General features: G+C 34.7%; 1 protein-coding gene across 7 annotated transcripts in view; it reads right to left on the bottom strand.

The window, feature by feature from the left end:
• The window catches only part of Ttc28 (tetratricopeptide repeat domain 28), a 693050-nt gene that overhangs the window by 274675 nt on the left and 391876 nt on the right, over positions 1-26499 (bottom strand). For 6 of the 7 annotated variants that reach the window (XM_063227059.1, XM_063227060.1, XM_063227061.1 and 3 more), the window contains 2 exons: positions 26043-26315; positions 24949-25079 (listed from right to left, as the gene is read on the bottom strand). In XM_063227059.1, coding sequence (XP_063083129.1) covers positions 24949-25079; positions 26043-26315 — 404 coding nt within the window. Of the gene's footprint in view, positions 1-21014; positions 24864-24948; positions 25080-26042; positions 26316-26499 lie in introns of those variants that run through there. The other variant, XM_063227065.1, reaches the window with a different exon arrangement.

The following is a 26499-nucleotide window of genomic DNA, read 5'->3' as shown; positions in this document are numbered from 1 at the left end:
TTTAAAAGTCACGGTAGTCTTATCGCTCTGTTTAGTTTGATTTTATTTTGTTCGGGTCTACTCAGATTTGAGGGCACAGATAGCTATCCCCAAAATAGCAGGTTATATACCACAGTAACTATCTTTAATTTTCTATTAACTTAAACTGAAACTGTGTATTACTTACATTGTCTTACTATCACTGATCTTATCTGAAGTTGATTTGTTAGACTGCTGTTTTGCCTTGACTGTTTTTATTCGAATTTGGTATGCTTGATAGTATCAAGTCTATGAGTACAGGCAACTACTCTGAAGATGACAAGATGTAAAAGATACCCATTCCGGTTTGATTATTAACTGCTTTCAAAGTCCTACAATATCTCCAAAGTTGTGTTTTTATTAAAATAGCTATGTAATTCTATGTTCAATTATATTATGTCTGATGATGTAGACAATTCTATTGAAAATAACAAGAGAAAGCATAATAACTACTGTAGATCACCTAATACTGTGGTCTTATATGTCTTTTTCATTTCATGTTTTTCTAGGAATTCATTTCATAGTCTTGTTTTGATCTGTTTTTCCCTATAATACAGAAAGGAAAGATACACAATGTAGAGATTCACACATGGGGAGAATTTTTAAACTATTTATGGGAACTGATTATATAATGCATGATGTAATGAACAGATACTCTAAAGAAGAAAAGACACTAAGAAACCCAATGCTAATTCTGTAGCATTATGATATAAAATCTAGCAATACTATTATTCACTGTCCAGAGTGATATTAGTCTAGTCTCTTATGTTCAATTTCAGCATATGTAAAGATAAGGACAGCTACTATGAAGAGAATGAGAGACATTATGGCAGTCATTATTGACTTCCCCAATGTCAGGTCTTGAAGACCTAAAAGGCCTTCATCATCCTGTAATGATTTGATTAGTTCTACAATGTTCAGTATGTATTCAATGTGTGTAAAAATGAGGACAACTATTTGGAAGAAAACTAGAGACAATAAGATAGACAGTGAAGATCTCCAGTAGACTTGCTTTGAAATCTGTGTTTCTTTAAATTTTTTCCTTATGAACTGTTTTGTTCTGTTTTGTTCTTACCCCCTTTAAAATAAAAAAAAAAAGTCAAAGTGTGGAAAACAATATTCCATGCAATAGAACCCCAGGAAAAAGCAGGGGTAGCTATTGTTTGCAGACAAAGTGAACTTCAAAACTTAAAAGCATTAAAAGAAATAAAGAAGGTCACAATATACTTGTAAGTGGAAAACTACAAGAGGAAAAATTAGCAATTATAAATATATATGCACCAAATACAGGAGTACCCAACTATATATGACAAATACTAATGGACATGAAAAACCAAATACACAAGAACAGAATTGTAATAGGAGACCTTAACACCCCACTGTCACAAAGAGATAGATCAACTAGACAAAAAGTCAGCAAAGAAATAATAGAACTGAACCTGTGAGCAAATGGACCTAGTGGATGTTTACAGTTCCACCCAAACACATCAGAATATACATTCTTCTCAGCTGCACATGGGACATTCTCCAAAATAGACCATATGTTAACCCATAAAGCATTCTTAACTAAATGCAAAGGGAGCGAAATTATCCTATACATAATATCTGATCATAGTGCAGTAAAATTGGAAATCAATGGCAAAAAACCCTGCAAAACCTGCATAAATACATGGAAATTAAATAACAACCTTCTAAATAACAACTGGGTCACAGATGAAATTAAAGAAGAAATAAAACAATACCTACAATACAATGAAAATGCAGTTACAACATACCATAACATATGGGAAGCAATGAAAGCAGTCCTAAGAGGGAAATACATAGTAATAGTCACATAAAGAAAAAGGAACACAAATAAATAACCTAGTGCTACATATCAAGCTTCTAGAAAAGGAATAGCAAGTCAAATCCAAAGCTCATAGAAGAGAGGAATTTGTAAAGATTAGAGCAGAAATTAATGCAATTGAAACTAAAAAAAACAATACAAAGAATTAATGAATCAAAGAGCTGGTTTTTTGAGAGAATAAACAAAATTGATAAACTCCTGGCCAACTTTAATAAGAAAAAAAAAAGAAAAAACTCAAATCCACGCAATAAGGACTGAAAAGAAGGAAATTACCACAGATCCCATGGAAATTCAAAAGGTCATGAACACCGCCCTTGAAAATCTCTACGAACATAGGGTGAAAAACACAGAGGAAATGGACAGATTTTTAGTAACATATGAAGTACCAAAGCTCAACCAAGAAGATATAACAACTTTGAATAACCCAGTATCAGTATTAAAATTGAAAATGTGATTAAAAACCTACCCACAAAGAAAAGCCCAGATCCTGATGGATTCATGGCTGAATTCTATAAGAAATTTAGAGAAGATTTAACACCAATACTTCTTGAACTCTTTAATAAAACAGAAAGAGAAGCAGTCCTCTCTAACTCATTCTTGGAGGCAAGTATCACTCTGATATCAAAACCAGAGAAAGACACAACCCAAAAGGAGAACTATAGACATTCATCTCACTAATGAACATTGATGCAAAGATTCTCAATAAAATACTGGCAAACAGAATGCAGCAAATCATAAAGAAGATTATATACCACGACCAAGTGGGATTTATTCTAAGAATGCAGGGATGGTTCAATATGCAAATCAATAAATATAATATACCACATCAACAGAGCCAAAAGTAAAAATCACACAATCATCTCAATAGATGCAGAAAAAGCTTTTGATAAAGTCCAACACCTTTTCATGATAAAAACCCTACAGAAACTCAGAATAGATGGTATGTACCTGAATCTCATAAAGGCCATCTATGACAAACCAACATCCAACATTATACTAAATGGACAAAAACTGAAAGCCTTCACTCTAAAATCAGGAACAAGATGAGGATGTCCACTATCACCACGTCTATGCAATATAGTTCTGGAAATATTAGCAGAGCAATCAGACAAGAGGGAGAAATAAAAGTCATAAAAATATGAAATGAAGAAGTAAAATTTCATTATTTGCAGGTGACATGATACTCTAAGACCCCCAAAACTCCATTGAAAGATTGCTAGAGGAAATAAATCCAGCAGTATAGCTAGACACAAAGTCAATACTCAAAAATCAATGGCATTCCTGTACACAAACAAAAAACTCCGTGAGAGAGAAATTATGGAAATATCGCCTTTCACAATAGCATCTAAAAAGTGAAATACCTAGGAATCAACCTAACCAACAATGTAAAAGATCTATATGCTGAAAATTATGCTACTCTTAAAAAGGAGATTGAAGAGGATGTTAGAAAATGGAAGGATATTCCTTGCTCTTAGTTAGGAAGAGCCAACATTGTGAAAATGGCCATATTCTCAAAACTGTTATACAGACTCAATGCAATCCCCATTAACATACCTTACAGATGTAGAGAAAATATTCCTAAAATTCATCTGGAAACAGAAAAAACCTAGAATAACAAAGGCAATTCTGGGCAACAAAGGCAAGACAGGAGGCATCTCAATTTCTGACTTGAAACTATACTATAAAGCCACAGTGATAAAATCAGCATGGTACTGGCAAAGAAATAGACCTGAGGATCAATGGAACAGATTAGAAGATCCAAACACAACTACAAAGCCACTCAGCCACCTCACATTTGAAAAAGGGGCTAAACAAACACACTGGAAAAAAAGTGAGCTTCTTTAATAAATGGTGTTGGAAAAATTAGCTTTCCACATGCCAAAGACTAAAACTAGACCCATGCCTATACACTAAACTAAAGTTAAAATGGATCAAGGATTAAATATTCAAATACAAACATTAAATCTACTGGAGGACAAGGTAGGTAAAAATCTTAGAGACGTAAGGGTAGGGAGAGAATTCATGAATAAAACTCAAATTGCACGGGAAATATTTCAAAGAATCAACAACTGGGATCTCATATTACTAGGAGTTTTCTACTTCAAAAGAAATAACTAACAAAGTGAAAAGAAAACCCACAGAATGAGAAAGAATTTTAGCCAACAATCCTTCAGACAAAGACATATCCAGAACATATAAAGAACTGAAAAACATCAAGCCCCCCAAATTCAAAGACCCCCCTCCAAAAATGGGCATCTGAGATGAATACACAGATCTCAGATGAAGATACACAAATGGCAAATAAATATATGAAGAGATGTTCAGCATCACTGGTAATTTGAGAAATGCAAATTAAAACAGCATTGAGATTTCATCTTACTCCAGAAAGAATAGCTGCCATCAAGAGAACAACTGAAAAGAAATGTTGGTGAGGATGCGGGGGAAAGGAACACTTTTACACTATTAGTGGGAGTGCAGATTGGTGTAACCACTGAGGAAATCAGTATGGAGATTCCTCAAAAAACCAGGATTGGACATTCCATTCAATTTTGCTATTCCTCTCCTGGGTATTTTCCCTGAAAAACTGAAAAGGTCATGTCACAGTGACATATATGCACCCATGTTTATAGCAGCACAATTGGTGACAGTTAAATCTTGAAAACAACCAAAATGCCCATCAACTAGAGAATGGATGCAAAAAAAGGTATTTTTATTCAATGGAATACTATTAAGCTATAAAAAGGATGGTCTTGAGGCCTTTATAGGTAAATGAAGGCAACTTGAGAATATCCTCATTAGTGAAAACAAGACTCACATTAGTAAATATCACATTGTCTCTCTAATACAAAAAAATAAGAACTGACAGAATAATGGTACCCAAAAAGTATAATAGATACTGTAAAAGTGAGAGGGAAGGAAAGTGCTCTAAAGAATATATTGATATGTATAATGTGTAAGATAGATGACCATATTATTAAATTTCTGTTATATCATTGAACAGAAGAGATTTCACTGTCAATGTTTGAGTGCCTAGCCACTTTCAATGCTTTGGTTGTGTAACTTTAACAACTATTGTTAAGATGACAACATGTAATGTGTCAACTAGTGATTTTATGATGCTAATTTTTTAAATATTGTATTCTACTTTTTTCTCATTTTTTCTATTTTGTTTCTTTAATTTTCTCTTCATTCTTTCTTTAAATAAAATTTGAAAAAAAGTAATTATAAAGAAAACTGATTTATTTGGCTCTTTGGAAATGCCACAATTATAGCCAAAAGATGTAAAATTGATACAATTTACTTGATCTCGGGCAAGGCTCAACTTTCCTTTGGCTCTGTTTTTCATGTTAAAATGAGAGCATTTGTGGTGATTTCTATTAAATTGCATAAAGTACTTCTCCTGATGGGGATCGAACCCAGGGTCAAGCTACAACCGCAACCCTTTTTTATTATACATTTCAAGATAGGGTCTTGATAAGTTGCTAAATTGACCATACTGGGTTCAACTTGCTATCCTCCTGTCTCAGCTTTCCAGAGTTCTGGGATTATAATGATTTGAACATATATCTTGTTCCATACCCCAGTCCTGCCAGAGAGATGTGACTTCCCAGTGAATGCTACTGACCATGTAACTGAAATGAGGACCCCCACCAGCACTGAAATGGAGAATGAGACAGCTACTTCCCACCCCTCAAACCACCTAAACTGCCCTTCAAGGAAAAAAAAATGCACTTCATTAGTTTTGGATGAGTGAATGGGGAAGTGGCCCGTGATTTCAACCATGCATGGACATGTTGCTGTGCTGTGTTTCCAGGATATGCTATACACGTGTAGCCAGGAAGAAGATGAGAGCTGTGGTATGATTTTGTCTGTTTTGCATGGAAAGCAGAGATAGAGGCACCCAGTGGCACTTATTTCACTTTGCCAGCTCTCACCAAGAAGTCTCATCACTAGAATTACTGCGAACTCCTCCTTTACCATCTAGATTATCCATTCTTTACCTTTTTTAACATTTTGTCATGAAAAATTACAAAGAGAGAAAAAAGTCCAAATAATTGTATAGTGAATACCTATATATTCACACTAAAATTGTATAACTACTAACATTTTGCTACATTATGCTTTATGTATCCATTTTTCATAAACCCATCTGTCTTTTGACACAATTTAAAGCTTCAAACATTAGACTTTATTCTTAAACATTCCAGTGTATATATCACTAACTGAGGGTCAGTATTCACAGTTCTTCATGTAAATATATATAATGAAATATAAAAATTTTAAATTTACCATTGATGAATTTTGACACATTCACCTACATAATACAAACAAGTACAGAGAGATAAAATGTCCCCATCACCCTAGAAAGCACCCTTATTCTCCTTTCTCATCAATCCCTATCTCCATTTCTACTCCCAATCATAACTGCTGATCTATTTCATCACAGATAACTTTTAGTTGTTCTGGAACTTCTTATTGTTAGAATTGTAAAAAATTTGCATTTTTGTGTTTGACTTTTTTCATTGTCTAATATTTTTTAGATTTATTACTGTTATAGCATATATTTTATAAATATATAACTTGAATATATCTCTTTTTAACTGAAGAACTCAAACTATTTTCAGATTTTGGTCTCATAAATAAAACTCCTATGAACATTCTTGTACAAGTAATTTTGTGGACACATTTTCAACTTTCTGAAGTAAATACTTAGAGCTAATCTTGCCAGACCGTAGCATTTGTAATTGTTGTATAGTTTACACTGTAATGAAATGAAACTAAGACCTTTTTCTAAAGTGTTATATCGTTTTGAACTCCAAACAATAACATACCAAAAAACACACCACTTCTATGTATGCAATAAACCCTGCTGTTCTATGATATAAAGGATAAAGTAAGTGCAGTTTTTTATGTTCAGCACTATACTTATTATATCTGGTACCTTTCATTTTTTTTCCTGAAGACCTATGTTTTCATTTGGTATCATTTTCCTTTAGGTTCACAATCTTCCCTGAGAATTTCTTACAATACAGGTCCATTAATAATTTTTTGTTTTCATGTATCTTAAAAAGGTCTTCATTTAACTTTATCTTAAAACTTATTTTTGCTTATTATCAAATCCTAAGTAAAAAGCTTTTTTATAGAGAAGGTGAAAATTTTTGTCATAAAGAATAAAGGACTCAAAAATAAACCCATGCATCTGCAGTGAACTGGTTCTTGATAAAAGGGAAAAAGCAAACAAACAAACAAAACATGTAGGTATAGCCAACTGACTTGATAAAGAGACCAACACATAACACACATTGGAGGAAAGACAACCTTTCCAGCAAATGGTGCTGGAAAAACTGGCCATCCCTATGCAAAAGACTCAAACTAAACTCCCATCTCTTACTCTGTATAAAAAACAACTCAATATATATCAAAGATCTTATTACAAGACTTGAAGCTACTAGATGAAATCATAGGGGAAACACTCCAAGATATTGTCACAGGAAATAATTTCCTATACAGGATCCCAGAAAACAAAAGAATTAATTGACAAATGGGATTATATCAAACTAAAATCCTCCTGGACAGCAAAAAAAAAACCAAAAACAAGAACAAAAACAAAAACAAAAACAAAACAAAACAAAAAAAACAGAGTGAAGAGAAAACCTAACAGGATTTGTCAGCTATTTATCAAATAAAGACTAATACCCAGAATATATAAAGGAAAAACTGTAACAAGAAAATACATAAGCAACCCAATTCAAAAAATGGGCAAATGATCTAAACTGATACTTCTGATATATTTATATTCAATAAATACATTAAAAATTCTTAATATTTTTAGTTATCAAGGAAAAGCAAATAAAAACAACACTGAGCCTTCATCTCATCCTAATCAGAATGCCCATTATAAAAAAAAACAAAACTAATGATGATGAAGATGTGGAAAAAAAGGAACCCTTATCTATTATTGGTAATAATGTTAATTAGTACAGGCATTATGGAAAACAAGATGGAGGTTCCTCAAAAAACTAAAAGCAGAAGTATCATAAAAGACAGCTATTCCATTTCTGCATATATACTGCATAAGTAAATGACGTCAGGAGTCTCTCTGGTAGGAAGCCAGCAGGGTCAGAGAGAGCCAACAGATCTGCCTCTACCTGCAGGGCTGCTGATAGAAGGCTTGCTTTCTGTGGGCAGCCAGTGGGAACAGGAATGCACAGCCTGGTGAGTCCTGTGCACCCCAACCTGCAGGCCACCACTGCAGACCCTTGCTTCCTTACAGCAGCCATCACCCACCAGGAGAATCAGACAAACACATCCCTGTATGCCTCCCATCATCGCCGGAGTCTCAGTGTAAACATGCAGGCTGAGAGAAGCAGTCCCACCACCATGCACCACTGGTCATCAGGGAATCCCCAGTGTAGCTGCACAGGTCTGGAGAAGCCCATTCCACACCTTGCTACCTCCTTGTAAATGTGAGGTCAGAGGAACACAGGTGCGTGTCCTATTTCCCTACACTGTAGAGGGGCAGTCAAATTGGGAAATGCCTGGGACCCCCACAACCAGCTTGTTGGGAGGAACCCAGGAGAATGTCAAGATGAAGGAGCAAAAAAGGCAATCTCAGACCTGCAGCCCACACAGAACAAGTCTAGGTGATACAGTCATGGGAGAAAACAAAAGTCACACACTTGAAATCTCCTAGAGGATAACAACTAAAATTTAAAAAAAAAAAAACACTACTTCATGAGTCTGTAAAAGTAATCAAATCAGAAATAATGTCTCAGGTGAAAGAAGAAATGAAAAACATAAAGAATTGCTCAGAATATCTAAAGAAGACATAGATTTTTTAAAAAGAAGCATAGGAACATGATGGAAACCTTGAATGAACAATATAGGAAGGAATTACAGTGCAGGAAACACAGTCAAAGAAATATTTAGAAAATTAAAAAGTTGATCAAAACCTGGCAAAACCACTTGAAAGAGACTAAAGATAAACTTTCAGACCTTGAAGACAGGCTTGCAGCTAGTAATCATGAAAGGAAAGATTTTTTAAAAATAATAAGGAATCAGGAGATAACAATTCAGTGGCTGCAAGACAATGCAAACAATTTTAGAAATAATTTAAGAATGCTAGGTATGAATAAAGAAGCAGGAGTCAACACAAATGACATAAAAAGTCTATTTATAAAAGTAATAGCAGAAAACTTCCCAAGCATGGGAAAAGAACCTGGTATTCACATAAGTGAGGCATATAGCACTCCAACTAGCCATAACCAAAGTAAATGTACACCTAAATATATAATAATCAAGATCCCAGAAATTCAGCACAAGAATAGAATATTAAAAGCTGTTAAAGAGAAGAAACAGAACACCTATAAAGGAAAACTAATCAGAATCACAGGAGACTTATCAGCACAAACCATCAATTCAAGAAAGAGTTTGAAGTATTTCAAATCCTGAAAGAAAACAACTTCCAACCCAGATTGATGTACCCTGCAAAACTATCTTTTAACATTGATGGAGAAATAAGATACTTCCATGATAAAGAACTGAAGGAATTCATGACCACTACACCAACCCCACAGAGAGTGCTAAAGGTTATTCTAGAGAGTGATAAAGATGACCATGTTTCCAGGAATAATAACAGAGGAGGACTGCCAAGCAGAACAGGCAATTGAATGAAGGGGGAAAGTGGAGGGCCAACAGCAGGAGTATAGCATGGCAGAGATGAACCAATGCACACTGGTTATAATCATTAATGTAGATGACCTCAATTCAGCAATAAAAAAATGGGGAGTGGAACAAGAAACAAGATCCATCAATATACTGTATACAAGAAACACATTTAACTAGAAAGTAAATTCATAGACTGAAAATCAAAGGGAAGAAAACAAGTGTTCCATGCTACAGGAGATGAGAAAAAAGCAACGATAACTATGTAAAAATAAAGGTAGTCTATAATTCATACTCATCTGATTAAAGAATAGAATCATAAGAGACTATAATAGCTTTGTCCAATAGAACTTCCTCTTAGAATTTTTTTTTCTGTTCTATTCAATATGGCAGACACTAGTCACTCTAGGCTATTGAATACTTAAAATGTAATTACTGTGACTGATGAATTGAATTTTAATTTTATTTAATTTGGATAACTACATGCAATAAAAAGTCAAGTCAACATTAAAGTGTATCTGACCTAGTCTTACTGTTTTATAAACAATGAACTATTAGCCCACTGAGCATCCGGAGGAGGATTGCACATAACACATAGCTTTTAGTGGAATACAAAGATTTGAATTTTGATCTTCTCCTAATCAAAAGTTCCTTTAAAAAATTTCTTCTATGGGGCTGGGGATTTAGCTCAGCGGCATAAGCACCTGCCTTGCAAGCAGGCGGTCGTGAGTTCGATCCCGGGTACTGACAAAAATGAAAAAACACAAAAAAAATTTCTTCTACTCTATACAAGAAGAGATTATAAGATGTTGTGGCTGGAAAAGACAATTAAAAATATAACAGATGGAGGACTGCTAAGTAGAATTTGCATAATATAGATGGAAAAATGGAACAGCAGAGGACTAAGTGATTTGCAATCATACCATCCATTACACATGCATTCACATTTATTCATCAGATATGTAACCCACTTTGATGGGATAACTATTTTATCACCAGATAAAAAGAACTTTATTAGCCTCATTACAGGTCAAAAGGTCTGAGTCATTTGATTTATAATACCAAGTACAAAGAGGATAATCAAGAAACTGACATTCTGCTTCTGTTCTTTACAAACATCTCCTTTCCAAGTCCTACAGACTTCAGGGCTGTGAGAATTACAGTTTAACCTGTTTCTCAAAAACCTGTCTCTCAAAAACCTGTAAGATACATCACCCAGAAAAAGTTGCCAAGCCTCTTCCTCATGAACTTAATACTTCCTATATGAGAATACACTTCTCTGCAAAAATGGAATGCTTTTTATTTTTTAACTTACTCTTTTGAAGCACTAGAAGTAAAATAATTAATTACATTCTTTCTGTTTCTGTGTCATACACACACACACACACACACACACACACACCACACACCACAAGCCTTTGTATGGATTTCATATTACTATTATTGAAAATTATATAATAAAACATACAATATAGAAAATGTCTGCAAAAAGCTCCAAGAAAAATAGCATTGTTTCAGGAGAAAGTATTGTGGTTAGGATGATGTCATCAAAAATCATTTAATTAATTTCCTGCAGCCACATCCTAAAGGAAATTCAGAAGGCTCAATTTTCTTAAAAAGTAGTCTTTTGCAGGGAGTTAGAGGTGGTCAGTAACTACTCATGCAAACCCACAGGTATCATAAATTGATAATCTATTTTCACAGACACAAAAGATTAAATTTTACTTTAAAAGATCTTTTATGTGACAGGTATTAGCAGAAAGAAAAGGCATCCTCACTGAAAATGAGTTTTAGATTTTAGTTATTAACAGCAAAACTACTTGCAAAAACAGAAATGACAACTAAGTTGGTTGATTATTGGTTGATTTCCGAAGACTTTCTCTCCAGCTCTAAGTAAAACAAAGATTACCCCTTTTAAGGACAAAGGAGAGAACAGCTTTCTTTACCTACTGTCACACTCAAAGCTTTCCTTCCAGGTCTTAAGCATCCATTGACAATAACCTGAAACACTAGGAGGCAGGCCAGGAGTTTGAGTTCCTGAAGGGCAAGAACAATAGTCAATCATCTTTGCACCAAGGGCATCCCAACACAGGGTGCACAGTGAACATGCTGACTGAACAAATGAATGTGTCTAATATAATAAACTTCGGTCCTTTTCTTCTAGAAGCTTCCAGCTAGACAGTGGGGAAAAGACCAACATTAAAAATAAATCGTAAGTTCTATACTTAAAAGAACAGTGAAGACAACTTGCCCATCAGTTGGCAAAAACAAACCTAAAAGCTTGATATTAAAATGCTGATATGTTCAGAACAGGCTTGCTGGTGAGAACTTTGGGGAAATCTTTTCATTTCAAATGTGTATCGGATAGGATACCAAAGCACAAGTAACAAAAGAATACATAAGCAAGTAGAAGTATGCCAAACTAAAAATCTTCTGCACAACAGATGGAACAATCAACAAAATAAAAAAGCAACTTTCCCAATGGGAGGAAATTTGCAAACCATATGTTAGATAAGGGGTTAATACCAAAGGGTAGACAAAAGTGAACCTCTGTACCCTATTGGTAAGAATGTAATCAAAACAGCAGTAATGCAAAATGGCTGGGAGATTCCTCACAAAAATAGAATGATTCAGCAATCCCAGTTTTGGAAAGACACACACATACACACACACACACACACAGAGAAAGAGAAACAACATCATTGCATCAAAAACATATCTGCATATCTATTTTTATTGTAGCACTATTCACAATTGCCAGGATCTAGAATCAATAAAAATGTCTATTAACAGATGAAAGAAATATCATTCAACCACAAAAAAAAATCCTATCAGCAACATGAATATAACTGGAAGATATTAGATTCAGCAAAAGAAACCAGGCACAGAAAGATAAATCAAATGTTCTCACCAGCTATGGAAGCTAAAATGTTGATCACGTAATTCAAAAGAGGAGAAGAGTGGTCTCGAGAGTCTACAAAGGGTAGCAGAAATGCATAGATATTTTGGCCAACAGGTATCAAAATATAGTTAGATAGGAGGTAGTAATCTTAATATTCTATAGCACTATAATCTACCACACTGTATTATTTCAAAACAGTCAAAAAGTTTAAATGGGTCCAACAAATAGAAATGATGATAGAAATGAGATAAAAATGCTAATTATTCTGATTTGATCACCATGCTTTATACAAATGTATCAAATTATCTGACATCCTATAAATATATACAAACACTATATGTCAATAAAAAAATAAGAATAGGGAAAAATATTAAGATATGTTCATTTTCTTGACATTAAACATGAGAAAAATGAAAAATAAAACCATTCATTTTGATATATAAGTATATTTAAATGCATAGAAAATAGGATAGAACTGTACTGGCTAATAAAAATAGGTTAGAAATATAATTTAAGATTTTTAGTAACCTCATAAAACATAAAAAAGTGAAATTGATTTTACTAACATTTTATTTAATCTCATGTATCCAAAATATTGCCACTACATTAAAATCAACAAAAAACTTAATTTATTGAGATCCTTCACACTTTTTTGTTCATTCTAAGTCTGAAAATCTAGAGTACATTTTGCATTTTCAATACATCTCAATTCAAACTACTCACATTTTAAAACTTCAACAGCCACATGAAATAGTGATTACTGTGTAGATAGAATAGTTATAAAAAGACATACATTGAACTGGTAACCGTGGTCACTTCTGGAAAAGATAGAATTTTATTTTTTTACCTTAGTAACTAACATATATTACTTATGTAATGATAGAACAATAACATAAGAAACAAAATAGTATAGGAATACAGATGGCTGAAAAAACAACCCCATTTTCTGAGTTTCTGAGTCAAAGGGGAACCAGGAGAAAAAATAAAATTTAAAATACTACTTATAATAGCAAATACACAAACATGAATATACACAACAAATACAAGCCTAAAAAGAAAAATATATAATAATTCTACATTGAAAAGAGTAGAACATTTTTGGAGGGAATTTATATGCCATAACTAAAGGGAGAAATATTCTATGTTTTGGGGCTGGGGATTTAGCTCAGTGGCATAAGCACCTGCCTTGCAAGCAGGCAATCATGAGTTCAATCCCTGGTACTGATAAAAAGTTTAAAAAAAAAAAGAAATATTCTATGTTTATAAAACATAAGATTAGAATATATTTATGTCATTTCAACCAAAATTCCAGTCGTATCTTTGAGCAGAGAAAAGGGTAATGGCAAGCTGATTCTAAAACACATAACATACACATATACACTAGAAGAGCCAAAGCAATCTTGAATTAGAACAAAGCTACAGGTATTACATTATCATAAATCTGGGCCCCTTCTAAAAGTGACAGTAATTAGGCAATATGTCACTGGTATGAAGATAAATAGATCAGCACAATGAAGTCCTTAAAAACTTTATATCTTATTTAGGACAAAAGTAGCATGTAATATATGGCTCATATATGGTGCATACATGTAGCTGCATATATGATTTCCTGCATATATGGTGTTGAGTCAACTAAATATTCATATGGAGAAAAAAATCTTTGATTTATACCCCAAACCAAACATGAAAATCAGTTCCAAATGGCAGTAGATCTAAATGCAAAAAGTAAAACAATAAAACCTAGTAGGATAATATCTTCATGATATTGGGATACTCAATTTCTTAAATGATACACAAAAGGCACTTAAAGTGATTAAAAAATTAGACTTCACCAACAGTTGGTATGATATTGAGTAGAAAACATGAGACTGAAGGAAGAGTGCTTCAGTAAAAAAGAGATGATTAAACTAAAATCTGAAAAAAGAAAACATTACAAAAGGGTCAAAGATGAGGTTTTCCAGTAGAGGGAATAGAATGAGTAAAGATACTTCTGTGAAAGCATAATACACTAAGCAGCCTACATGAACAGATTATAAGGTCTATGACACAAAGATTAGTTCAAGGAAAATAAGGGAACAGGGTTATGAGAAAGTTTGGATTTTATCTTAGAAGCAACATAAGGCTATCAAAAAATTATGATACATCATGTATTAACCACTGTTATTCTCTAGTTATTTTATGAAATTTTTATAAAAGAGTGCTTTTCTTATATTTTATTAATATCTACTTGTATAATATTTAAATAAAAAATAAAAGTTATAAACAACAACAACAACAACAAAAAGCTACCTAAAATAAGCAGCACTTTTTCTAGGGTTGTCCAGTTTACTTGATTAGTTGAGAAAACCAATTTAATACTAAATAAACACTGATACTACGTAGTTACTTGTAGCATTTATATGAATTATTAAATGATGACATTGGTAATGTCAACAATAATAGTAGCATTCTTGTTTAATATTTAATATGCCTCAGGTACTGTGATAAGCAAACACTTTCTCTAAAGTAATTCAATTTAATTCTCACCATAATAAGCCAATTAACTATACATATATGGTTATTTGTTCAAACATTCGTGTTTCCATATTCATTTTTCTTTTTACTTTTTAATGATTTTTATTAGGGCTTAATACTCTTTTACATTGTTAATAAAATAACTTGATACAGAAAAATGGCACAAAGATGAGCCTGCCAATTGCCATCAGGGACTGGTAACCAGTGAGGGCTGGAAGCAGCAGCCCTCCACACCCTCATGAACATGCTGGCCATCATCAGGACCCTTAGCCAGTGCAGGCCAGAATAACTAGATGGCCATGCCCCTGTGAGCCTACCAGCCAACATTACCATCAGGGACAGCAGTAGCCAGCATGGGCCAGGAGAAATAGCCAGCCATGCCTCCATGCACCTGCCATCACTGGGAGAGTCTCTGTGTAGACATGCATATCTGAAGAAGCACCCATGCCCTACTGCCTCCCCTGGAACCTGGGGAGAAACCCAAGTGTCTGGCCCATTCCCTTACACTGTGGACAAGCAGCCAACACAGGAAGCACCTGGGATCTCATAACTAGCTCATCTGGAGAAATCCAGGAAAATGTCAAGATGAAGAGGCAAAAGGCAATCTCAGACCTCCAGCCCACATAGAACAAGTCCAGGAGACACAGAAATAGAAGTTTCACACCTGAAATTTCTGAAATGATAGCATCTGAAGTCATGAAGCAACATCACGAGGCTGTAAAAGAAATCAGATCAGAAATAGTATTTCAGGTAAAAGAAATGGCAATCATAATGAAAGCATTGCTGAGCGTATCTAAAGACATTAAAAAAAGAGCATAAGAAAATGGAAAATGATAGGAACCTCAAATGCACAATGTAAGAAAGTCTTAGAAGCAGATTCAGAGATATCTAGGAAATTAAAAACTCCATCAAAAGTTGGCAAATTGAAGCTGCTTGAATGCAATTGAGATAAACTTTCAGACTTTGAAGATAGGATCGCAGCTAGTGATCATGAAAAGAAAGATCTCTTTAAAATAACAAGGAACCAGGGAATTACAATTCAGTAGCTGCAAAGAAAAATAATTTAAGAGAGACAGATGTCAGTGAAAAAGCAGGGATCAACACAAATGACATAAAAAGACTATTTACAGAACTAATAGCAGAAAACTTCCCAAGCATGGAAGAGGATCTGATAATACACATAAATGAAGCATATAGCACTCCAACTAGCCATAACCAAAGTAAATCTATACCAGATATATAATAGATCCCAGAAATTCAGCATAAGAACAGAATATTAAAGGCTGTTAGAGAAAATAAACACATCACCTATAAAGGAAAACCAATCAGAATCACAGCAGATTTCTCAACACAAACCATCAAGTCAATAAGAGTTTGTAGTGAAGTGTTTCAGGCCCTAAAAGAAAACAACTTCCAAACCAAATTAATCTACCCTGCAAAACTATCTTTCAACACTGATAGAGAAATAAGATACTTCCTTGATAAAGAACTACTGAAGGAATTCATGACCACTAAACCAATCTTGCAGAGAGTGCTGAGGGATACTCTAGAGAGAAATAAAGATGATCATGGATTCAGGAACAACAGGAAAGGGGGACTGCTGAACAGGACAGGCAATTGACAGAGGCGAAAAGTAGGGGACCAACAGCAGGAGGACAGCATGGCAGTGATGAGTTAATACATATCAGTCGTAATCATTAATGAAGATGGCCTCAATCCACCAACAAAAAGAAATGTGGACAAAGTGGATCAGGAGAAAGGATCTATCCATATGCTATTCAAGAAACACATCTGACTTGAAAAGAAATTCATGGACTGAAGGTCAGAGAAAAGAAGAAAATGCTGCATTTTTTTTTTCCCAGAAAAAAGCAGGGGTAGCTTGCCCATCATTCACAGATATGATATTTTTATACAATGGCATGCTACTCAGGTATAAAGAAGGTTAACTTCAAAAGCCTTCGAAGCCCTTGTAAGGGCTGCATATAAATGAATGCAACTTGAGATCATGCTCATGACTGAAATGATTTGGACTCACATGGGTGACCATTATATTGTCTCCCTAGTATAAAAACTGAAAGAGTTAATGGGATCTAAAGTGTGCAATAGATATTGTAAAAGTGAAAAGGGAGGATATGACTAAAAAGGGATGGGAGAGAGGAGAAAAGAAATAGAAAGAGACAGAGAGAGAGAGAGAGAGAGAGAAAGACTAGATATTTTTACTACTAATTTTTGTTAACCCAACAAAAAATGGTTTGTGCATTCATTGTTTGACTAGTTTTTCATGCACACACCTAGTAATCTGAACAACTGCTTTGAAGACAACAATATGCAGCATAATTGATCCCCTAATCTGTTATAAAATCTTGTATCATCATTTTTATTCTTTTCATTTTTTAAAATTTTATTTTGAAGGTAGTAAAATACAACAGAATAAGACAGAACAAAGCCAATCAAGACAATGCAGTGAAATTGGTGGAGAACTTCACAGCAGGATACCAGAATAACAGTATATCTCATTATTTTTACAATAGTTGCCCATTCAATCAGGTATAGTGAAATTAAACCAAAAACAGAACATTATAAAACCAATCAAAAGAGAATACTGAATAGAGCAAAATAATCAGAACGAAGTAAAACAGTGAAAACATTTGCCTCCAAACAGAAGATAAAAGGACCCCTCCCCACCATATTTGCTGTATTGCATACAATCATCTTCCCAAAAGATGCTCAGACCTCTGACCCAGTTGCTAAAGGGGTGGAGGTGCGGAGGTAAGAGGGATGGGATGTTCGATTTGCAGCCCACACGCCAGTAGACTCTTGGGAGATACTGACTGGTTATCTTCCTGGCTCATGCCAGGGCTGCTTACCAGGAAGGGAGGCCTGTTGCTTTCTTGCTCAGCCACCTAGGTTCCACCATGGTTCATTTTTAAAATAAAATAAAATTTTAAAAATTGTAAAAAAAAAAAAAACAAGCCAATAAATATATTAATTTCTTCAAAAAAACGAAAACTGGCATAAAGCCACTAAGTGTAAACATACATATGACTAAATGCCTAATAGAAATAAGTACAGATGATCATCAATAAGTACAGATAATATGTAAAGAAAGAATTAACAGCCAAAATTAACAGCCAAAAATTAAAAACAACTCATGTATTCATTGGGTATATTAAAAGAAATTAGATTCAAGGCTGTGGTTATAATTCACAGAGCCAAAATTTAGATCTGAGTTTGCTGACTATCTAAAGTCAAACTCTCCACTATATTGGAAAAAATTATGTTTTGATGGCAGATGCTTCAGGCTATGCTTATAATCTCAAATAGTGTATGTGATCTCTCTTCTACTTGTAGTAGAATTTTTATTAAAAAATGTGAAAAGTTCTGAGAGAAGACTACTGCAATAAAACCAGATAAAATATGGTATGAGAGAGGGGAAGAGACAGAAAACAGATTTCTATTACAGAAAGAAGAGAATCCAGTAGCCAACCAAAGATGACAGCGAGGGAAGACGGTGGCATGGGAAACAGATCCATGGTGAATGCTGAAGCAGACACACATAAGGGCTAAGTCAGGTGTGCTGAGCGGAAGGGGGGTGTTCAGGACACAGTTGGAGAGGGTAATATGAAGCTCTGGAGAGATAAGACTTATTAAAAAAATACTTAGAGTCATCAGCATTTGCATATCAGATTTTCTGAATAGAGAACAACAATGTAATTTATACACTGTTCTGACAATTAATATTATTAGCTCATAGGAAGGTCTCTGTGGGCACCTGAAATTAATTTTGAAACCATTACATCAGACAGAAGGTTAGTCAGAATGAAAGATCCTGTGGAGAAGGTATCACCTCTCCTATTAAATATCTGAGAGTAATTATATAAAAGGAAAAGCTATTGCTTTTTCAAGGTAAGCAGACAAACTAGTTTTAGTTTGCCATCTTGCTACCTGGGAAAATCTAAATTTTATTATAGCTCAATATGTAAGAGGTAAGGAGATTCAGTTTGCTAATCTCACCATTCATATCAAGTACAGTGGTTAATTTTTGCTGTAAAAGGCAGTTTCCTAGCATTTATTTAAATATAAAAATGACACAAAAGGGCAAACAAGAAATAATTGAAAGTTACACGTACAATTTTAAAGTAGGATGCTAATGAAAAAGTACATTGACTGAGCTAGGATTTTAGCTTAGTGGTAAAACATTTGCACAAGGCCTTAGATTCCATTTCATAGGTCCAATTACAAAATGTGCAACATAAACATCTTTCCTATATACTATCAATAACTACTTTTTAAAAAACAAAATGGAAAAAAGACCAATGTATCTAGTAAGATACATTAAATGCATATGAAATAACTCACTAGATGTGTGTATCAATGAGAGGCCACAAAGAACTAGTACATAGAGCAGCATGCTGAACAACTAAAAACATAGTAATCTACCCATAGTTAATATGTAAATTTAATAGAATTCTAAGAGAAACACTAGTGATTCTCCAGAATTTAATAACATGATTTTAAGTTTAATGGTGGAAGTAGAAACCAGAATTCCTACATATTTTTCAAAAGAATAGTGGCATAATACATGTATCAGATGTAAATGTATTCTATGGCAATAATATTTAAAACTGTGTGTTATAAGATCACATAGTGCAAGACAGTACAGAGGGATGAGATAGCAATGCCAGAATTAGAATAATACAAAATAACCAATATCATTACAGAAAAAGAAGTAGGTGATGAGTATTAAAGTTTTTTATAAAAGAAATATAAGCAGCATAAGTGACCCAAGTGGTGCAAAGAAATGCAAATTAAAATTATAAAATACTATTTTTTAACTTATCAAACTGACTTTCCAATTTTAATACTAACCCTCAGCATTGGCCAATACAGAGAAAGACAATCCATAATACATGCCTGGTAAGAATGAGGCAGATTGCTTCCATACCACTGGAAGCAATTAGTCTTCAGTATAAGATGACTTAATATGCTTTTTTCTAAACAAACTCACATTTAATCATTTGATCAAAGAAAAGGATAAAAGATACATTCAAAGATTTACCTACAAATATGCCTTTTCATGTTCTTCAATACCAAAAATTTTTAAACAATCTAAATATGTAACAATAGGAGGACAGATGAAATAAATTATGATAAAGCCATAAGACTTTCAATAGAATCCTAAATAAAAAGGAGAATTTTTTTTTAATTAAGTGGAGAGCCAGGGATTTAGTACAAGTGGCATAAGTCTGTGATTTGCAAGTACGCGGTTGTAAGTTTGATCCCTGGTACCAAAAAAGCAAAACAAAACAAAAAGAATAAAGAATAAAATTAAGTGGAAAAAAATAAAAGAAGAAATAAATAGAAAATAGTCCTATAATAGAACTTCAAGTTTGGTAGGATAAACAATTATAATTGCATATATGACTAAAAGAATATATCTAAAATAATAACAATATTACAATATTGGTCATTTTCAAATATTTCTCATGTAATTGGATAAAACTAATAAATTTAATTTTTTAAAAACTAAGATTCTGTGCCTGTGCTGATTTTAGCTTAAAGATACGAGCTTCCTTATAACTCAGTGTTGTAGTCAGGGGTTGTACACAGAGAACAATTCAGATCAGGACATGGAGTTTATAATATTTTTATAATGGTCACCGGAAGTTAATACAGGAGAATGCAGGAAATCTATCCGCAACACCAACGACATAGATTATATAAGTCAAGAGCCTAAACCCCACGGCAATGTCCCACATGAGTCCAGATAAAAACCCAGAGCTCAGGACAACGCCTCCACGAGTCCAACTGGAAGTCCAGGGCCCACAAGGACTCACACCAGTCTCTTTTACGGATTCGTGCCGGGAAGACCCAAGGGTCAGCGGTGGAAGCCAGAAAGTCTATGCCAGCAGGATGAAGGAGCTGTGCTAGTGGGATGAGGGTTCTACACTGGAGCTGAGAAGTCACACTCACAACAAAGAGTGGGGCTGTCCTGAAAGGACCCACAGCTGTCCTCGGCGACACGGAGGCCCCGAGCTCCTCCGACGACAAGCACAGTCGGGTACGTACCAGGAAGCAGCGTGAGTTCATCCTGGAGACCAGGCAGCACATGTCTTCCCCTCCGGAGCCAGGAAGCAATGCTCAATGTGAAGACCAAAGCTTCTCCAGGAGAACCAACAGCTCAGACAGTAACTCGTAGGAGAACCAACAGTGCCTCCATAACGCCTCCATCCCTCTTCACACCTCTCTTCTTCTCCACCTATTTATCCTGACAACCCTCCTCAGGTGGAGCATCTTCTCTCAATACATGCTGATGTAATCCAGCTGGCGTTAAGTTGACCACTAGTTATCAAACCATAACACTCAGCAAGACATCAAGGATACATGAACAAGGCTTTAGAACTCCATTCAGAGTTCCAGCTGTTTCAGAAAGTCTCAAATCTCTATCCAGTCCATGTCTCTTCTGGAATTCCAAAATATTGGCATTAACTAAGAGAACATTTATCATTTATTGCTCAAATAATATTTTAACATTTTTATGTGTTAAAGATTTCCCGGGAGCTGGGGATTTAGCTCAGCGGCATAGGTGCCTGCCTTGCAAGCAGGCAGTCGTCAGTTCGATCCCCGGTACGTACCGATAAAAAGGAAAAAGACCAAAAAAAAAAAAAAAAATCATTTAAAGCTTTTCCTCAAACAGAATGCAAGCCCCTCACAGGGAGAAATTCCCCAGCATACTGCCCAGACCCTTCACCCTGGGTACAGCATCTGGTGCTTCACAAGAAAGACTCCGGCCAGCTCAAAATTTGAATCTAAAGAAAATCCACATCGTTGTAATAGGTTCCCTTTAGATATTGTATATATTCCTTTAAGTAACAAACCAATATTAACTCTAGAGTTACTAACTGGTATTGGTTTCAGGAATATAAGAATAAAGATTTTTTTTTTATCGGTACCGGGGATCGAACTCATGACCATGCACTTGCAGTGATGCTTATGCCGTTGAGCTAAATCCCCAGCCCCAGGAATAAAGATTTTTAGCTAATTGCAGGTAGGTAAGAAGCATCACTCAGAAACAATCTTAAAAACGAAGAGAGACATCCATATTCTTTGGATGATTCACAACATCCAAAACATGGAAACAACCTTTCCATCAACCAAATGAATAAAGAAAAATTACACTATATATATATATTATATGTATATAATATAAAGTCAGAGACAGAGAGATGGAAAGAGGAATTATTTAGCCTTTAAAAAGGAGTAAAATTCTGCTATTTGCAATAAGGAGGATATTATATTATGTACAATAAACCAGACAAAAATACCTATATGATTTCATTTATCTAGAATCTAAAAAAGTCAAATTCATAGAAGTACAAAATAGAACTGTGGTTACCAGTGCTGGAGGAGAGTGGAATGGAGAAATGACAGTCAAAGACTATAAAGTTTCATTTATGTAAAACAAATAAGTCTACAGATCTTATTACAGCAGGAGGTTATAATTAATAACATTATATTGTCTACTTGAGATTTGGTGAAACAATGGATCCTAAATATTGACATGCAAGTTTTAAAAGAGAATTATTAGTACCTTTTTATATATCAGATACAGGAAATACGAACAAAACATTAAAAGAAGTTAAGAAGGTAATATTACACTTTATGAAAAGGAATACTATCCTATAACCCCAGAGATAAGCACAACAGAAGAGACACAGAGTGAGAGAAAAGAAAAATCCCCGAGGCTAGTCTAGGAATCAGTTAAATATACTTGCACAACACCAAGCAGGAGCATCACTCAAGCAGCAACAAGGCCCCTGCTGCGGTCAAGCTATGTACAGCTAAGTGACAAACCACATAGGCTAGTGTCAAAGAGCAACAGCTAGAAGAGGGTCATTAAGATCATTAACATATTAATAATTAGAAACTGTGAGGGAAAATGAATAGCATTTTTCAACTTAGAAAGGTATTATGGGAGCTGGACATTCTCTACCTTTCCACAGAGGGGAAGAAAGAAATGGATGCTAAAGCCAGGCCCAGGCTCTCTCCGTCAGCCACAGGGAGGACTTCCCTACAGGCAGGCTTTTGAACTATGCAGCAGTGGCCATACAAAGGGTCAAGAAAGAGAAAACAGCCTGTGTGAGTGGAAGCTCTAAGAGATGACAGTTTAGGGGAGAGGAAAATATCAGTATTATCTCAGGGTCTACACTCATAATTCAATGAGCTATTAAGAGTATGTTGTATAAGAGCAGTTTACAAAATCCAGATAAAGCAGCTAGTAGAAAATTTCACTATTAAGAAAAGGGAAGATAGAAAATTTTTCATTTCTCCTTTCAAATACCTATGACATTACTGTGATCTTAATTAAAAGTTTTCCACACTATTCAATAATTGAGCTAATACATTTCAAAGGTTAGGGGAAAAGCATAAATGCAGCTCTTGACATATTTATAGTTATCTGTCCCTTCACCAAATGACCTGATCTAGACAATTATGCTATTTTAGTACTTAAATCTGGCTCTCACTTCTTAATGCCATCAGTATTCATCACTGAAGGTGCAATTTGTTTCATTCCCTGAACATCAAGAAATCAGATCATCTATCTTATAAGAACTGCTGATTAATTAAGGGTACTAGGCAATGAAAAGTGTTCAGACAACTCTTTAGAGAATACAATTGCCAAAAGTTGAAGCCCTTGAATAGTCTCGTTGCTGGGTTTGGTTTGGTTTGATTTGGTTTGGTTTGGTTTTGTTCTTCTTCTCTCAAAGAAGGTCTCAATATGTTGGCAAAGCTTGTCTTAAATTCCTGGGTTCAAACCAGGTATGGTGGCACACAACTGTGATTCCAGCAATCTGGGAAGTTGAGACAGGATGACTGCAAGTTTGAGCCAGACTGGAAAAATAAGTGAGATCCTGTCTCTGAGTTTAAAAATAAAACAAGGTATGTAGCTCAGTGTGAAGGTAATCCCCTATATTACCAAAATAACAAAAACTATCAAACTCCTGAATTCAAGTGATACTTCTTCAGCCTCCCGAGTAGCTTGGAGTATACGTGTACACCATTACAGCTTGGTTCTTGTCGACATTCATTTTTTTTTTCTTTCTTAATTCCTTCAGATATCAGTACCTGACTATGTGCCAGAGAACTGAAGTTTCTGGATCATTAAAATAATATATTTCTTAACATATAAATTGACTTATAAAGTTGTTGTTACCTCTACTATTAACCTTTATTTCTCTATTAATATAATAAAAACTATCACTTATAAAATTTTTAATGAAATTCCAATATGGAATTCCAGATACCATTTTAGGCACTTTACACACACTATTTCCAGCCACAATTATACATAGAATGTATATAATAATCATCATTTCCCATAAGAAAATAGAAGAGTAAAAAAGTTCAGTATGAATTTCTGCAAAATTGCACAGCTAGGGAGTCCTGGAGCTGGAGTTCAAAGCGAGTTCTCTCTGGGCCCACAACCCATTCCTCCATGATCAGAAGCAGAAGTACCTTGTCATTTCATAGTATTTACTGAGTATCAACTGATTGAGAATATTACAATCCATTTTTTAAATAAAGACCAGAAATTTTCTCATGCTTCATTCATAAGATTTAAAAATCTACCAAATGATATTAAAGAGTTGCACCAATAATATTCATCTCAAAATATAACATTTACTTCTTACAATTTTGTGAATATATTATGATGTATAGATTTTTGCCAACTTTACATGTCTACTCCATAGTGTATGTGAACATGTTAAGAACAATGCATCTGACCAAGCTGTTAGATGCTTAAGTCAGAACAAGGTCTCATCCGCATATGAAAGCAGACGTATATAGTAGATATCCAATATCCTACTGTGGATAAAAGGCAGAAGCAATGTCAACTTATGATAGTAATATTTTAAAGTTACCTTAAACATTTTTTTGAAAAGTTAGAAGTACTCCATGCTTTTTTTAAAAAATGACTTTTGTCTACAGATAAACTTCCTACCTCCCGATCCTTGAGTTTCATGGCGAGCACCAGCTGATGCCTGTGGTTGGTGAGAGCCTCCCGGTAATTTCCTTTGGAGAAGAATGCAGAACCCAGATTCCCATGAGCTCGGCATTCTCCTGTCTGGTCACCTGAATTGGATTAAAAAAATAAAAATTTTCCAAGCTATAATACTACTTATAATATACAGTGGTTATCTTAAAAAATTTTGGTACTGTTATCTTAAATTTAATAGCCACAGATATACTACCTAAGATTTCATTTATCTTCTTTTAGAAAAGTATTTGTTTCTTCCACAAGACTCTAAATGGGGAGTTAAGGACCTAGAAATTAAATCATTAGACAATGTTTGTTATTGTTGTAAAATATAACCTGAGTCAGGGACTTAGGTATCTTAGAAATGAGAGGTTAAAGACCTTGTCACAAACCAGCTGTTTCTCATTTCTCTACTAATAAACTTTGATAGTGAACAATTATCAGTTTGTTTGTTCAGTCATTTGACTCCAAACTTACTATGTTAATAAACTGCTTCTTTACAAATACACTAATAGTAGATTCACCATGCCCCTTCTCTTCCTACAATCCTGAAAGTCCTTGAAAAATAACCACAATGGCCATCATAAGCATAAGTCACATGTATCTTACTAATGAGGAGACTGCAGCTGACAGACTTATGATGCTTATTACAAAGTCACACTGTGAGTAAATGACGGAGCCACTTAGCCTGATGATTTGGCTCCATAGTACACACTTCTGGCTTCTGTACTGTACTTCCCTTCACAAAATGATGATGCATTCTTATGGAGGTACAAAATTAAGACAGATATACCTGCTAATATTATCACTTAAGATATTAAAGTTATAAGCACAAATCTCTGAAGAAGGTGATGGATGTTAAGCTTCTTCTCTTGGCCTTTTTGAAAGCCCTGGCACCTTGTTACATAAAGAGTCCTAAAGACCTGAAACTCTAAAACAGAAGATATTCTGAAAATACACTAACTTTCCATTGTATATGCTCTTCCTATTTCCTGTCAGGCCAATGTGCTTTGTGTTTCCTTTCTGTACTGAAATAAAGGAAGAAAACATAACTCTACCTAAGGTCTTGGCTACATCCAAGTCCTGCTGCATATATCCAGTGCTCTTCTCTGTGTTTCCGAGAGACCAATAAGCACTGCTCAGGGCAGAGAACACAGAACCTCTCAGTTTGAGGCTGCAGGTGCCAATCTTCAGAGCAGCTTCCAAGACAACCACAGATGCCCCATGGTGGCCAGCTGTCAGGAGTTCCTGCCCAACCACAGACACGACCACAAAGGGACTCTTGTCCAGTTTCATTTTCTGAAGTTGCTGATAAGTGGGCTCGAGGGAATCTGAAGAAAAAGGAAGACAAGAGAATGTAGGGAGATACACAAAACAATGTTTTCTAATAACTAAAAACAAACACTTAGCCTACTTTCATGGCCTAGTTCAAATACAAATGTCAGTCTTTAATTTAGCACTACTCTAATTGTCCACTAATCCCATATGACTAGTATGACCTACCCTAATCCAGCA

The sequence above is a fragment of the Cavia porcellus genome, unplaced genomic scaffold, assembly GCF_034190915.1.
Source record: "Cavia porcellus strain 051 isolate PalLab524CR breed Dunkin Hartley unplaced genomic scaffold, mCavPor4.1 scaffold_16, whole genome shotgun sequence".
Taxonomy (NCBI): Eukaryota; Metazoa; Chordata; class Mammalia; order Rodentia; family Caviidae; genus Cavia; species Cavia porcellus.
Note: the sequence above shows the minus strand (reverse complement) of the source record. Positions and strands in the feature narration are given on the sequence as shown.